At 40.0% G+C, this 13,981-nt stretch overlaps 2 protein-coding genes across 3 annotated transcripts in view; both read left to right on the top strand.

Moving 5' to 3' along the window:
- LOC103366990 (fibulin-1) overlaps window positions 1-7,108 on the top strand; it is a 14,026-nt gene extending 6,918 nt beyond the window's left edge. Inside the window, exons 10-14 of the mRNA XM_008294869.1 lie at window positions 120-243; window positions 878-886; window positions 6,230-6,372; window positions 6,680-6,820; window positions 6,934-7,108. Of these exons, the coding sequence (XP_008293091.1) occupies window positions 120-243; window positions 878-886; window positions 6,230-6,372; window positions 6,680-6,820; window positions 6,934-7,073 (557 nt within the window). The 3' untranslated portion in view covers window positions 7,074-7,108. The remainder of the gene's footprint in view (window positions 1-119; window positions 244-877; window positions 887-6,229; window positions 6,373-6,679; window positions 6,821-6,933) is intronic.
- A 3,520-nt stretch (window positions 7,109-10,628) lies between these two features.
- The window catches only part of atxn10 (ataxin 10), a 13,162-nt gene continuing 9,809 nt past the window's right edge, over window positions 10,629-13,981 (top strand). Inside the window, exons 1-7 of one of the 2 annotated variants that reach the window (XM_008294862.1) lie at window positions 10,629-10,633; window positions 10,757-10,915; window positions 12,560-12,751; window positions 13,086-13,171; window positions 13,263-13,359; window positions 13,612-13,776; window positions 13,888-13,968. In XM_008294862.1, coding sequence (XP_008293084.1) covers window positions 10,785-10,915; window positions 12,560-12,751; window positions 13,086-13,171; window positions 13,263-13,359; window positions 13,612-13,776; window positions 13,888-13,968 — 752 coding nt within the window. In that variant the 5' untranslated portion in view covers window positions 10,629-10,633; window positions 10,757-10,784. Of the gene's footprint in view, window positions 10,634-10,753; window positions 10,916-12,559; window positions 12,752-13,085; window positions 13,172-13,262; window positions 13,360-13,611; window positions 13,777-13,887; window positions 13,969-13,981 lie in introns of those variants that run through there. The other variant, XM_008294861.1, reaches the window with a different exon arrangement.

Genomic DNA, 13,981 nt, shown 5'->3' on the forward strand with positions numbered 1-13,981 from the left:
AAAGTGAGTCCACAGCGAATAAAAATGTGAAAAAGCTGCTTGAGGCTTTGCTGGTTTAAACTACGATGTGGTCGTGTTACTAAACTGACTCCCTCTTTTGTTTTCTCCTGCATCTCTAGACATTGATGAATGTGCTGCAGGAACACACACCTGTTCGGTCTCTCAGAGCTGCTTTAACGTCCTGGGAGGATACCGCTGTCTGTCCTTTGAATGTCCTCCAAACTTCCGGCAAGCAGCGAAGGGGTAAGAGCTCAGCAGTGGTTTTGAAGAGATTTTAAAGGAAAGGGATGCTGTGGCATGGTGAATGTTAACGTACATGAAGTTTGGTGTTAAGACTCTGTCCTGTCGTCGTTTCGGCCTGCCTGGTTTTGGCCTGCTGCCGCCGTTCTCCCACAGTTTTCGGGTACAAACTCTCCTCTCGCTCTCCAGCTTCCATCCGTTGCTCCATCCAGTGAGAACCTTCCTTTTCATTTTGTCCCTTTCCAGCCGTTGCGATCGCCTAACTTGCGAGCTCACGCGGGACCCTGCGTCGTGTTTCTCGCTGCCGTTGAGAATCTCCTTCTACAACATCAGCTTCCCCACCAACACCCCCGTGCCGGCCGACGTTTTCCGCGTGGGACCCTCCAATTCCGCGGCCGGAGACCAAATGCAGCTCGATGTCGTATCCGGAGACGAGGATGGATACTTCGTGGTGCAGCAGCAGGCTCACGGAGGGGTGGTCTCTCTGCGGAGGGTCTTGACTGAGCCCAGGGACTTTTTTCTGACCCTGGAGATGAGGCTGATTCGCTACGGAACTACACACCTGTACACGGCCAAGATCGTTGTGTTTGTCACGCATGAGCAGCTCGTTCGACCCTCAAGAACATTTCCTTATTAGACGTACAAGGTGTGTCAGAAAAGTTCCAGGACTGGTGTCACAAAAGATATATTTCAAACCCAAACTACAACCGATCAGTTTTCCCCTTCAAAGAGATCCTGTGGCGTTTGCTTCGTTAGGGGAAGAGGCAAGAGTTGTGGCAGGACAAGTGGTGGCTGCTTCACCATGACAACGCGCCTCCTCACAATGCTCTGAGCATCCGACAGTTCCTGGTTGAGAAGAACGTCTCCGTGCTGAAGCAACCTCCCTACTCACCCTACCAGACTCCGTGGGATTTGTTCCTCTTCCCCAAGCTCAAGGGGGTCATCAAGGGGACCCATTGTAAAGACGTGGACGACATCAAGATGGCTGTGACGACGGAGCTGACGAAGATCCCAGAAGAATCCTTCCAGGAGTGCATGGTGGTGTGGCGGAGAAGGCTGGGGAAGTGTGTTAGACTGGTTTGTAGTTTGGATTTGAAATATATCTTCTGTGACACCAGTCCTAGAACTTTTCTGACATGGATGGAATCAAAAGAACGAGAATCACAGCTGCAGCTTTCCATCTACACATTAATACAGTTAAAAACAAATCAACAGCCCTTTTTGAGTGCAAGAATTCACTAAAGAAGTTTGTCATTTTCCTGGATTTGGGAGTGTTTTTTAAGCATTAACCTGTTTCTTACTATTCATTCCGGATCTGAGCTCTTGATTGAAATCCAGTCATGTGATAAAAAAGAATTAGCAGTTCCCTCAATAAATCTATTTACTGCGATATATAGGGTAAAAACATTCCAAATTATTCATTTAAAAGATGATTTTGACGTTTTTTCACTTTCTTGCTGAGGGTTAAATGAGAAAATCACAACACATCTCATATGTGTAACTAAATATGCAGCTAGAATCAGCAGCTTTTTACACAATAGAGAACATACGAAGCTTTTAAGATGGAACATATTGTTAAAGATCCCACATTTCTGGCGTCTTACAAACAGCAGAGTGTAGTCGTGGTCGCATTTTAGATCTCCATGAGTTACTAACAGCTCCACCAAATCATGATTTGTGGTTTTGTTTCAGTAAAATGCTTCAGTATCTCAACAATATCTCACAAAAGTCCAAAATCTGAAAACAGATTTGTGCATAAAAGCTTTCATTTTTCATTCTTTCGTCTCTCTTTAATCATCTCATGACCCTTCACATTTATCTTCTGTCCCTGCATAACAAACTGATGCACCAGCAATAAGAATCTCTGATCTTATAGAATATAATAATATATCATTTGAGTGGGACTGAACCACGACTTTCCTTGTCATCTAGTGTTTTTACATTCTTGTATTGTTTCTTTTACAAAAGGGAAGAATCTGAATTCTTCCTTCTTCCACATAATCAACACATTCAATTTTTAAAAAAGCAGATTTTGTCACCTTTTGGACTCAGCCGCTTGGTTGTGGCTTCATATTTAACTTGCAGCAGACATTGAATTAAGATTAACCTCTTTTTCCTTTTCCTCTCAGCAAGAAAGCAAATAAATGTCAAACTCTTGCCTTAAGATGGAGTAAAAACATGAATTTAATAGTAAATTATTTGCTACTGAAACCAAAAAGTCCAAATTACTAATGGAAGCGCGCTTGTTTGTAATGCGGTCTCTGCGATGCATTTCCACTGAGAGGCACAAAAATCTAGTTTTACTGTAGCTCGGCCGCCTTTCGAATGCGCGTTCTGAGATTTAATGTGGCATCAAATGTGGAAACATCGCGCAAGATACCACTAGATGGGGCCTGTTAGTCGCTGAGGACTTCAGCGCTTTGTCAATATTGTGCATTAATGGCAGCTTATTTTACCTCACATCTGTATGGCAGCTTCTCTTTATATGCACAGTTTGAATTTTTTTTATTTTCTTTTAACATGACGGATAAAAATGGCTTTTCTCTGTAATATCGAAGCACACACACCGGCTATGGTTTCTGCGCCTACTCTCCTGCTTCCTCCGCTGTGGTCATTTCTAATGCTGAAACCAATTTTTCCTACGTTGGCTTCCAAGCGGCTTCACCAAAGGATCAAACGGGCCCTCGCCTTCAGCGGCCTGCAAGAAAAATAAGCGTGGCACTTATTTATGGCCACCTGGGGTCCCGCCAAGAACTGGGGGCTCAATTAGTGGTGGAGTGAGATTTTAACTCGCATGATGGATGGTGTTTTTAGTGTTGGTATTGGGTGGTTATCAGTTAATTTGCTGTAAATGATACCGAAAAAGCCAGTAGCTGTGTTGGTCAGCTGGATAAATGCAACCAGACAAATTTTCCACTGTTTCACTTTCCTCCTTGTGGTTTTTGAGGGTTTGGTGCACATAAAGCTAATTGAAAACCCAAAGATATGAAATATATGTCAGTGTAATTCCTCTCGATCTTTGGATTATATAACCAAAAATGCTGAGATAATTGTTTTATGCTTGTAAAATTAGTAATAAAAGTAGCAGTACCTGTAGTTTTTCTCAGTTTCAGCGGCGGATTCTGTCAGTTTTTTCTCCCCTCTTCACTCAATAAATGAGAAATGACATTCATTCTTACATACCCTCTTCTGGTTTTCTTACCAGCCTGTTTTTCCTTGGTGGCGTTGCGCTGGTGTGGAATACCACACAATCATCCCCGTGGTTTGGCCTCCCGCTCGCCGAACGACTTGGACTCACCTGCTTGCTGCTAATTACATGGCTCAGCTCCCTCTGCAGTTTTTGAGGTTACGTTTGAAAGCACCACTGTCCTCACGTTGGGGGAAGCCTCGCAAACATGATTCCAGGGTTTGGAATCAGAGGTTTTGGCCTCTTTTTAGGGCTCGGTTAACCGTAGAGGTCTATGGGACTATTCAGGTGTTGCCAGGTTCTTCTCGCTCGAGTCGCTTCGGTCAAAGCCGCTTCCTATGAACACTGTTGTGTACTCTATAGATTGAAATGGTAATAAATCTGCACTTCAGATCTGCGAAGCCAGATAAAACACATCTGCTACTCAAACTTTATACCATCTCTTAAGGACGTAAAGGCCTACATGATCTGTAATCTTCTTCTTCTGAATTCAAATAAAACTAAAGTTCGGCCCTAAACACCTCAAAAACATGCTGTTTAACCATTTATACTCTAAAATAGTGGCTCAACAACAAGAAGAAAAAGGTTTGGATCGATCTTTTTGAGTAACCATAACTTCTAATGACATAAAGTTTGACCAACAAACTGCATTAAATGAGGAGAATTAGCTTTTCCACCACAATTAAAGATATTTTTAATAATTCAGTGATTTGTAGCATAATCACAAGTTTTAAAGTGATTACTCATTAAAAATTAAGTTGTTCTGACTTGTATTTCGACATTATTTATAGAATGAATGTTTTAGTGTTTAGTGCTTAATTATGAAGTGTTTGCTCCAGTTGCTCCTGTCTTAAGTAGGACTTGAAATCTTGACCTCAAGGTGAACAAAAACTAACACATCGTCAATTTTATGAGGCTTCCTTAACTTGACATGGAAATTTGAGTTTAAATGTCTTTGCAGCATTAAGTTGATGCAACTACCATCATTATTATTATTACATTTTGTCAGTCCAACCCTGAAAAAACAATGTTTGCAACTTCAAAATAGCCAATCTATAGGTAAATTAGACTTGCATTTAACAGAGTGGTGGGAATTGGTCCTTTAAGTTACTTTTTAGTGTGTCGTTATGTTTGATGCTTTGACCTCCAATACCACTATGAGGGAAATTGGGGTTATTTTGACCAGGATATGCCCTTTAACGCTCACATAGGGCACATCTGTAGGACGGCCTTCTTTCACCTTCTTCAAAATCAGGTACATCTAGTCTCAGAGTGATTCTGGAAAACTGGTCCACACATGTGTTACTTCCATGCCGGACTATTTTATTTTGTGATTATCAGGAGGTCCCAGTAACTCTCTGAAAAACCTCCAGCTGATCCAAAATGCTGCAGCCAGAGTTCCGACAGGAACCAGTAAAAGCGATCGCATTCCTCCCACATTAGCTCTTCTTCATTGGCTCCCTATAAAATCCAGGATAGAATTTAAAATCCTAATCACATGCTGTACAAAGCCCTTAATGACCAAGCTCCATCATATCTTAAAAACCATATTATCCCAGTAGGCGCTTCACTCTCAGACTGCTGCTTTGCTTTTGGTTCCTGAAGTTTCAGGCTCCTCTGCTGTGGAACCGGCTTCCTGACTGGACACCTTCTCAACTTCAAGGCTCAAAACTTTATTTTTTATCAAAGTTTACAGTTCGGGTGGACTCAGGTGACCCTCAATCATTATGAAGTGAGCACATCTCCTCTCTTTCTTGCTCCATACATTTATATACCATTATCGAATCCCACCAACTTATAAATGTGGCTCTGGAGCTTTCTGTTCGGTGGTTTCTGACCTCACCAGCACCATTTCTTGTGTACTGCTCTGCTATCCTGTTCTCCTTCTTCTTTACTTTCACCCCAACCAGTCAAGGCAGATGACTTCCCACCATGAGCCTGGTTCTGCCAGATGTTTCTTCTTTTTCTTCTTCTTCTTCTTCTTCTTCTTCCTCTGGATTTGTTGGGTGTCTTTCTGTAACATTATTTTGTAAGGTTTTCACCATACTATCTGAAGTCCTTTGAGAAGACCTGTGCTGTGAATATGGCACCAACTGAAGTGACTAAACTGACTAAATGCATCATTTTCCGAGATTCATCTTCTCTTGGTCATAAATTCTTCCCTTTTCTCCACATTTTCCATCCGTCTTCCTCTTCCCTGTCCATATCCATACATATCTTTCCACGTGAAAGATGTACATACAAGGGTTCTTCCAAAAGTTCTCGGTCTCATTCAAGAACATCCCAGAAGAAAGATTGTTCTCACATTGTTTTTTAACATCGTCTCCTTTAACTTCAATGGCCCACCGATGTTCAAGCGTCACTGTCCCTTCGTGGAAGAAGCTCACATCTTGAGCCTCCTCAACAGTATGACCTCATCATCTATCTGAACATTCAACAGTTTGGGGAAACAGATAGAAGTCAGAAAGTGCAGGTCGATGGTGCAACATTTCAAAACCCAGTTTGGCTGCTTGTGCCACCAACAGCTTGAAACTTTCTTCTCTTTTATTCTTTGATTGCCTGAAACATTTCAGATTTTGCAGACAGCGATATAAGACTTCAAAGTGTACAGTTATGCCCCAAAATGGGAGTTGCGCTCCTTGTTTCCGGGTGAGGCAGACGACCTTTTGACGTCTCTTTGTAGTCTTTTGTATTCCTTGTCTTGTTTCTTACTGTCTAGCTGCTGTAACAAGTGACTTCCCCCAATGATGCATCAGTAAAGTTCATCTTCTCATTCTGATCTCTCCTGTCTGTTTCTCTTAGACCCGGAGCAGATGCTTCAGCCACAATACGCTGTATGAAGCACTGCCAACCTCATGACGCTAACTGTGTCCATCATCCCGTCAACATGGTCACCCACACTGCTATCTCCCTGCCAACCTTCAGAGACTTCACTGAACCCGAGGGTAAAGTTTCTGATGGCTTTTCATCTCTGTATCACACACCTGTGCATGTCTACGATGCTCGGCTGAATTCGTTCTTGTACTCTGTATCCTTTTACTCAATGCATATCATCAAACTAGTAGAAAATACACAAACTGTTTGCAGCCTGAGTGAAGTAACACCCTCCCCCCACCATCCAGCCGCAGCACATAAGATCCAGTTACTTATCTCAACCCACAGAACAATAACTATGCGATTGGAAGAACTGAATGTACTCTGCGGTGTTCCTCTATCAGACTGATAAAAACTTTAAATCCACTCTTTCAACAGAGATAGTTTTCCTGCGGACAACTGTACCAGCTGACCCCGCTCCTCCACCCGATGCGACGGAGGTTTTCTTCGTCGTCTTGGGTGCAGAACACCAGGCTTTCTTTGACATGGTGCGGCGCGCCTACAATGGCATGGTTATGGGTAAGAGGAGAGAGTTTGTCTTCGAAATGACATCCAAGCCTGAATCAAATCCTTCAGCAGCAGTAATTTCCGATTCAGTTTCAGTCAGTAATCCCATCTACGTCCTCCTTCAGGTGTAATCCGGCAGGTGAAGCCCATCATCGGCCCCAAGGAGCTTGTGTTGGAGGTTTCTATGAACTACGTCAAGTCAGGGATCATTTTTCAACGCAGTGTTATCATGGTTCATGTCTTCATTTCCGAATTCTCTTTCTGATCTGACACAAGAAGGTGCTGGCAATCGGCATCACAGCATGTAACTTGACAAATGTGTATTTCAATGTCGTTTTAAATATTTGGACTCGCCACATTTACTGTGCCGAATATTCCCCCTCCCCAAAAAGCCTCAAAGGTTAATGATGCTTTGCAAGATTTACGTCCGTTTGCGAGTCTTTCACGTGGACTGTTGCAGTTGAAGTTTGCAGCTCTTTCAAGTCAGTAGTTTGCAAGAAGCTGCTGTCATTTTCACACTACATATAGATGCACTTACTGGCCAGTTTATTAGGTACACTTGTAAAATCTAATGCAGTCCAATACAACAGCTCTGCCATAAAACCTACTTTCACAAAGCTTCTATAGTTTTAGCTTTTGTTGGTGTTGTGTAGATTCTACCTCACATTTATCATTTGGGTCATAGTGGTTGGTGGTGATGCATTATACATTTAAAATTGTAATATTTTCCTCCATCATGTGTGTTAATTTGGTTGCTATAATATCACTTTTAAATGTATTGCAGTCCAGGCCACAGCCACCATTGCTTTTTATGACAGCAACTGAAAATGCAGAAGCGTCATGAAAGCAGAATATATGGCGCAGCCGTTGGTTTGGATTACACTGGATTTCACATGTTCCTTAATGAACTGGCTGATGAGTGTATATGTACACTGATAAAATAAGAACACACTGGTAGAAAACACTGGACTAAGAGCCCACAGCCTCTGTGAGGTTGTACTCAATCACAGCTGTGCTTTCAAACACAATGCCAACGTGCTAGTTTTAGGTAGAATGCCATGTTTGCAATCTTCGCTCATATGCCAGCATACAAACATCCACTTACTAGAATGAAGCACTCCTGAGGATGATGAAAATGCTTTTAGTTTGGTCATATTGAATCATTTTAAACTATGATCTGATGGTGGGATCTGATGAAATGAAAATGAAAATGCTAAGAAATGAAAATTATTAGATTTAATTAAAATTCAGCACAAGAAAGTGCGAATGAGACATTTCACTTAAAAACACAAATGGCAGGAACCTATTGGAAGCATTAGAGGACCTCTAAAGTTAGATTTTTTTTTACCTTTGCTAACGTGTCCATATGGTGTTTTTATGTGCTAAATGACATTATGAGCAAAATAAGTAATAAACTGCTGATAAACTGAAATCTCAAAAACACAGATTCAAAGTTTCTTATGTAACAAACCTAAACAACCAATCCTGTCAACTTGCAGGGTGGAACTTTCCGTATTATGATTTAACTTTTTTGACTGAATTACGCCAGTGTTGTAACCTACTATTGGGCAGTTTTACAGTGTCTGAGCAGAGTTGTCGGTGAGCTGGTGTGCTCAAGCTACAGCAAGTGGTTGGACCCCGAGGCAGCAACTTTGTAGATCTGCAAATTCTGTCATTCTGCCATTTTGAGGCTTGAATGGGTTGGTTTCATGGAAGAAGAAACTTCTAAATACGTGACTTTGATCCACAGAAAGGATTTTTTTTTTGTGGTTTTTAATTGGTTTCTCGTCTAAATCTAAAAAGTTATTCTTCACGCCACCAAGCACACTAATTTCTCTAACTGATACCACTATCCTTGTGTGTTGAAACATGCTTTATACAAGAGTGTCATAGATTAACACGGTGCATATAACCATCATTCAACTCCCTAACCGCTGTGTATTGTGTTTAAACTCCGTTCAGAATTTGTTGTCATGATTTGCCGCTATGATACACTGTTGCTTAACCAGCAAAACTGTTTGATTTGTGCTTAATTTCATGTGTTTTGACAGACCGAAAATGCTTCATTTATGGATTTGCTTTCAACAACTTTAATTGTGTGTTGTTGTGTTTTTTTTAACTGGCAGACTCCCCGACCATCTGTGAGTAATAAAGACTCTTTGTGATTAATTGTGTTCATGTTTTTTTTTCTTTTCTTACGAGAGCTGCCACAGCAGACTAAACCGGCCGTCTTCTAGTTAACATAACTGAGGTTTCCAGAATAACTCAAATCTGATAGGATGTCCTGTTTTTCCTGTAACTCTACTCCTCAGATCCCCCAGTCGTACCATACCACTTCCAGTTTGTGAGGATATTTCCAGTTATTCCACTTAAAAGATGAAAAATGGCGATTCTATAATGGGAACGTTTGCTACTACAAATGCTTCATTTTCAGGCTGACAAATTACTTGAGGTGGATGCTTCTTACCATACATAATCAGCTCCACTCAGCATCGAGCTGCCTTTCACCGCCGCTGCGCTCAGCTGGCCAGTGGAAACACAGGGGACAACCGTACGGATCTGTAATCTAAAATTTGCCCCACTACATGGAAATCACAAAGCTTTGTCTTGTGGCTTTGCTGCTGCAGCTGCAGCCGTTGTCCCACAACTCGTCTGCGCCCAATGAATCGATCATGTTTTAAACGCTGCTCGAGATGAATGGATGTGAGATGTGAAGGCAGCTGCAGCTCACAGCAATTTTGAGGTTTAATATGTAATAATAGGCACAAATTGGGTCTAATTTAATAAAATATACAGTATGTGATTGAAGCTTCCCACCACTCCTAATAACACTGTTGAAAGCTTCCTTTCAGATCCAGGCTGGATACAGGCTGAACCACAGATCTGGTATGTTATAACATCCTGAAAAGGTTAATGCAGCAAAGGAACATGCAGAAAAGAGAAGGTATAGCCTCAGTTACTGGTGAAGAATTATGTGTTTAGACATTGATGATTGAGCAGGATGATGATGGCTGGATACTACTACTACTACTACTGCTACGACTACTACTACTACTACTACTACTAATAATAATAATAATAATAATAATAAGAAGAAGAAGACAACAACAACAGTATGTATGTTACAACAATCTTGTATTATTTTAACTTTAAAAAAAATCTTACTATACACACACACATATTTTAATGACCATACTTATCAGATTAATAATTGGATATTATTATTATTATTATTATTATTNTAATAATTGGATATTATTATTATTATTATTATTACTATTATTATTATTATTATTATTATTATTATTATTATTATTATTATGTTATAATAATGACAACAATTACAAAATATTTACAAAATAACACATAACAATAATATTAGAATACATTATTGTTGTAACACACTGTTTAGCATAACATTATTAATAATATCATGGAATATTTATCAGATATTCAACATAACAGATATTATTTTCTTAAACTTCACTTATTATCAGAACACTTTTTAAAAATATATACACTTTGTTATTACTTTTTTTATATTTGTGTTATTATTAACTAAATCATTAACAATATAGGTAGTATTAAGAACAATTATGTTAAAATAATAACACATTTACAACTTTAGTTGTGGTTAAAATTGTAATAAGAAATGTGTTCAAGTCATTATGTCTTTTATAACGCAATTACGTCAAAAACAAGCGTTAAATTAAACTAAATTAAATTAAATTAAATTACATTAAATTAACACTTTCCACCAGCGCCTCTGCCCTCAAATATTTTAAGATTTATTCTGGTTTCTTGACACTCTGAGCCTTGGTTTCAGTTGTCTGTCAGCTTCCTACCTTCCTTCCAACCTGAAGCTTCGGTGTGAAAACAGGAGCACATGCTGTGACTCCTCCCTCATCCCAGAATGAACCAATGAGATTAGAGTGCATCACACGGAAGTCCCGCCCACACGCATGAAGCAGCAAACATGGCAGCTCCCACCGACAACAGTCTGCAAATCTCAGCGTCTATCGCTGATATTTTGAATGAAAACCACCAACCTCAACACCTGCAGGCTCTAAAGACGTTCACAACTGCTTTGCGGGAGAAAGAATTCAGGTAGAGTCAGTTTAATTTGCTGCGTTTTCAAATGAAATTCGAGACTGTTAGCTTACTGGCTAAGCTAGCGTTAATTTGAAGGCGACTACGTAGTGCCAAACATAACGGTCTACTGTCTGCTATAATTAAGACCGATTTATTCTTGTTATGATATTGATAAACTGTAGGTTTGTTACTTGAGTCAGCGGCCTAATATGACTTTAAATGTCGTTGTTTCTGTTAATATAGCGTTATTAGCTAATGACAACTGTTTTCTGAAGAGTCATCAGCAGCTTGGATGTCAGTCAGGGGCGTTGTTAGGATCTGGACACATTAGAGGCCCAGAAATCATCCCATCTTAATCTCCTAACGGCCTCATTTTAAAGTCGTTTCAGAATGATAACATAAAATGTGCTTTCTGCAATGTTGACCCGCTTTGTTTCTATGGACATTAATTTTCCACATTAATATCAGTGAATTCTAGATGTATTGATTTCAAGTAACCTACTGACTATTTTACAGATTAGTCGATTAATTTAAACAACTAATCATCCTCAAAGAAAAGGAAAAAGAATATTTCATTCATTTTATTCTGACAAGCTGTATGTCATTGTAAAATGCAGCACAGTATGCCAAGTGGACAAAGGTTTACACATTTATGTGCAAAAGAGCCAAGTTAAATTGGAATCTCCAACATAATAAAAAAATATTAAAGTGCTATTTATTTAAGTTATTCGTGCATCTTCCAATCCCCTTGACACAGTGAATAAGTTCAGTCTGTTAAAGAAAGTGCAAGATGTAAATGGTGGATATTTTACAAGCACAGTGCAGCTAAAGCATCTTCTTTTCATCGTATTGTTTAATTGATCTCTGACTTTGGTCGTAGCTTTGAATTCTATGAAACTGCAGCCAAATTCTTAGCACAGCTGTCTTATTTGACTCTTGTATATGGTGAGTTTTGATGGATGATACTGCAGTTATAAAATCAGGATATTAGCAATGCAGAGCAGCAGCTTGGAAGTGACTGCTGGTTAACAAGTAGATTCTACATTTTTTTATTTGTCACATGCTCATACGGCATGTGCAGTGAAATGCATGCAGTTTGAATGAGGCGTATTTCAGTCACTGTTTCCTACTCGTTCTGTTGTCTGCCAGGATAAATACAAAAACATATGAATAAGAACGGCTTTATCGGGAATGTAGATGTGTTCATATACAGTACATTTGAGCACAAAGAGCAGAAGAGAAGCAAACAGATGTGTGTTTTCTCTTAAGTTGTTTGTGCATTTTGCTGCTGTGATCTGCCACAGAAACTCTGCACAGTTGTACAAAAACTATTTTGTTCTGCGATAACTTAAAGTACAACCAAACATTTGAAGCCTTTGCAGCAAAGTCGGACTTTGTTCAGTGAAAGCCTTTTCAATGACCATTTTCTAAAAAAAAAACGTTTCCCTGTCAGCAACAAATTTTAGATACAGGCGAAACAAGACTCTCCCGCTGCAATACCAGTGACTTCAGGCAAAAGCGCTGCAGTATCAGAACACACAAATATCTTCGTCCCAATCCATTTTCTCATTTTTAAGAAGCAGTTAACAGTGTTGTTTGCTTCACCTGTTGAATAATTGATGGCTTCCTTTTCTTCATTGGTTAATTTTCTGTCCTCAGAGATGCTGTGGAGGAGGAGGTATTCTCCAGTCTGCTGAAGGTCCTGACCAGGCTGTGTGAAGAGCTGCAGGCTGCCAACAGCGACGGTGAAGACCTGCAGTCCTTTACGTTGCAGCTGCAGCTGACTGCCGAGTGCTTCAGGGCCCAGAGGAACTCCTGTATCCAGAGTACTCGCAACCAAACTCTGCTCAGGTAAGTCCACTTACAATGCAGTATTATGGAGAAACATTCAGTAAAATTAAAGAAATTCTTAAGCGAATGCATGCTCTTTCTCCCTTTTTTTTCCTGCTAAAATGTGTCTAACCATGTGTAAGAATCAATGATATGTAGGTCGAAGAATGTAGGAAGAGTATGGTCTTAAACAACTTTTACTTTGATACAATCTCAACAAAAAGACTGCTCCAGGTCTCATTAGTGCCAGTGCTTTAGGTTACATCATATTAAAGTGTTTTATATTTTTGGGCTGAGCTTTTGTACCTTTTTAATAAAGACAAACATGAACATGCAATGATTCTTTTTCAACCAGGGATCTTGGTTTCATTGATGTGTCCCTTAAACTCCTGAGCTTTCTTCAGCCCCTAAATGTGGAGAGTACAGATACCATATTTGAACGTAAGTCTAAGCTTTATTCTCCTATACCTAATAAAAGGATTAAACGCTCTCTTTCTTGATGTTGATCTGTTTTGTTTTAAATCGTCTTCAGCGCTTCGTTGTGGGATCCAGTTCCTCGGTAACTTGGCAGTCGGAAACCAAATGTGTAAAGACGACATTTGGCAGCTAAGCTTCCCAAATCTTCTCCTGTGAGTTTTGCATATCACAGTTTATCAGAATAGTCTACGCTGTTACAGAAAGTGACTGTCATTTGTAAATTCAAACTGGCATCGGATTTAATCACATTATCCCCATATTTCTGACTCGTTCACACTAAAAAATCAGTTTATTAGAGGCCAAATTGAACTTTTTACCTTTTAAAAAAATGCAAATTCTACATTTTTATCACAGCAGCCAAGTACATTTCTTTACACTGTTCAACCCCAAACATGTGCGAACAGGCAGCTGCTCAGTGTTGAAGATGAGAAGACGGTGAACTACACCTCTATGGTGCTCCACACGTGTCTGGATGAAGCCAAGGTGGAGGATTTGTCGAATCCACAGAACATCCAGCTGGCGCTCAGGGTGATGGAGCTCTGCAGGACGCAGCCCGACCTGGACTGGACGTAAGTGTGTGTTTGGGATGCAGGAGTTGGTAGCTGTGTGTAATGTTTTTTTAAAAAGCAGTTTTGTTTTTTTTTTAACTTACCTTTTCTTTGGTATTTATTCATTTCCAGGGTGATCATCGCAACCCAGCATTTCCTCAGGTCTTCAGCTCTCGTGGAGAGCATGTACTCTGGGATGTCTCACCATGAAAGGTACTTTTAATAT

This window comes from Stegastes partitus, unplaced genomic scaffold (genome assembly GCF_000690725.1).
Source record: "Stegastes partitus isolate 25-593 unplaced genomic scaffold, Stegastes_partitus-1.0.2 Scaffold1001, whole genome shotgun sequence".
In the NCBI taxonomy this organism is placed as follows: Eukaryota; Metazoa; Chordata; class Actinopteri; family Pomacentridae; genus Stegastes; species Stegastes partitus.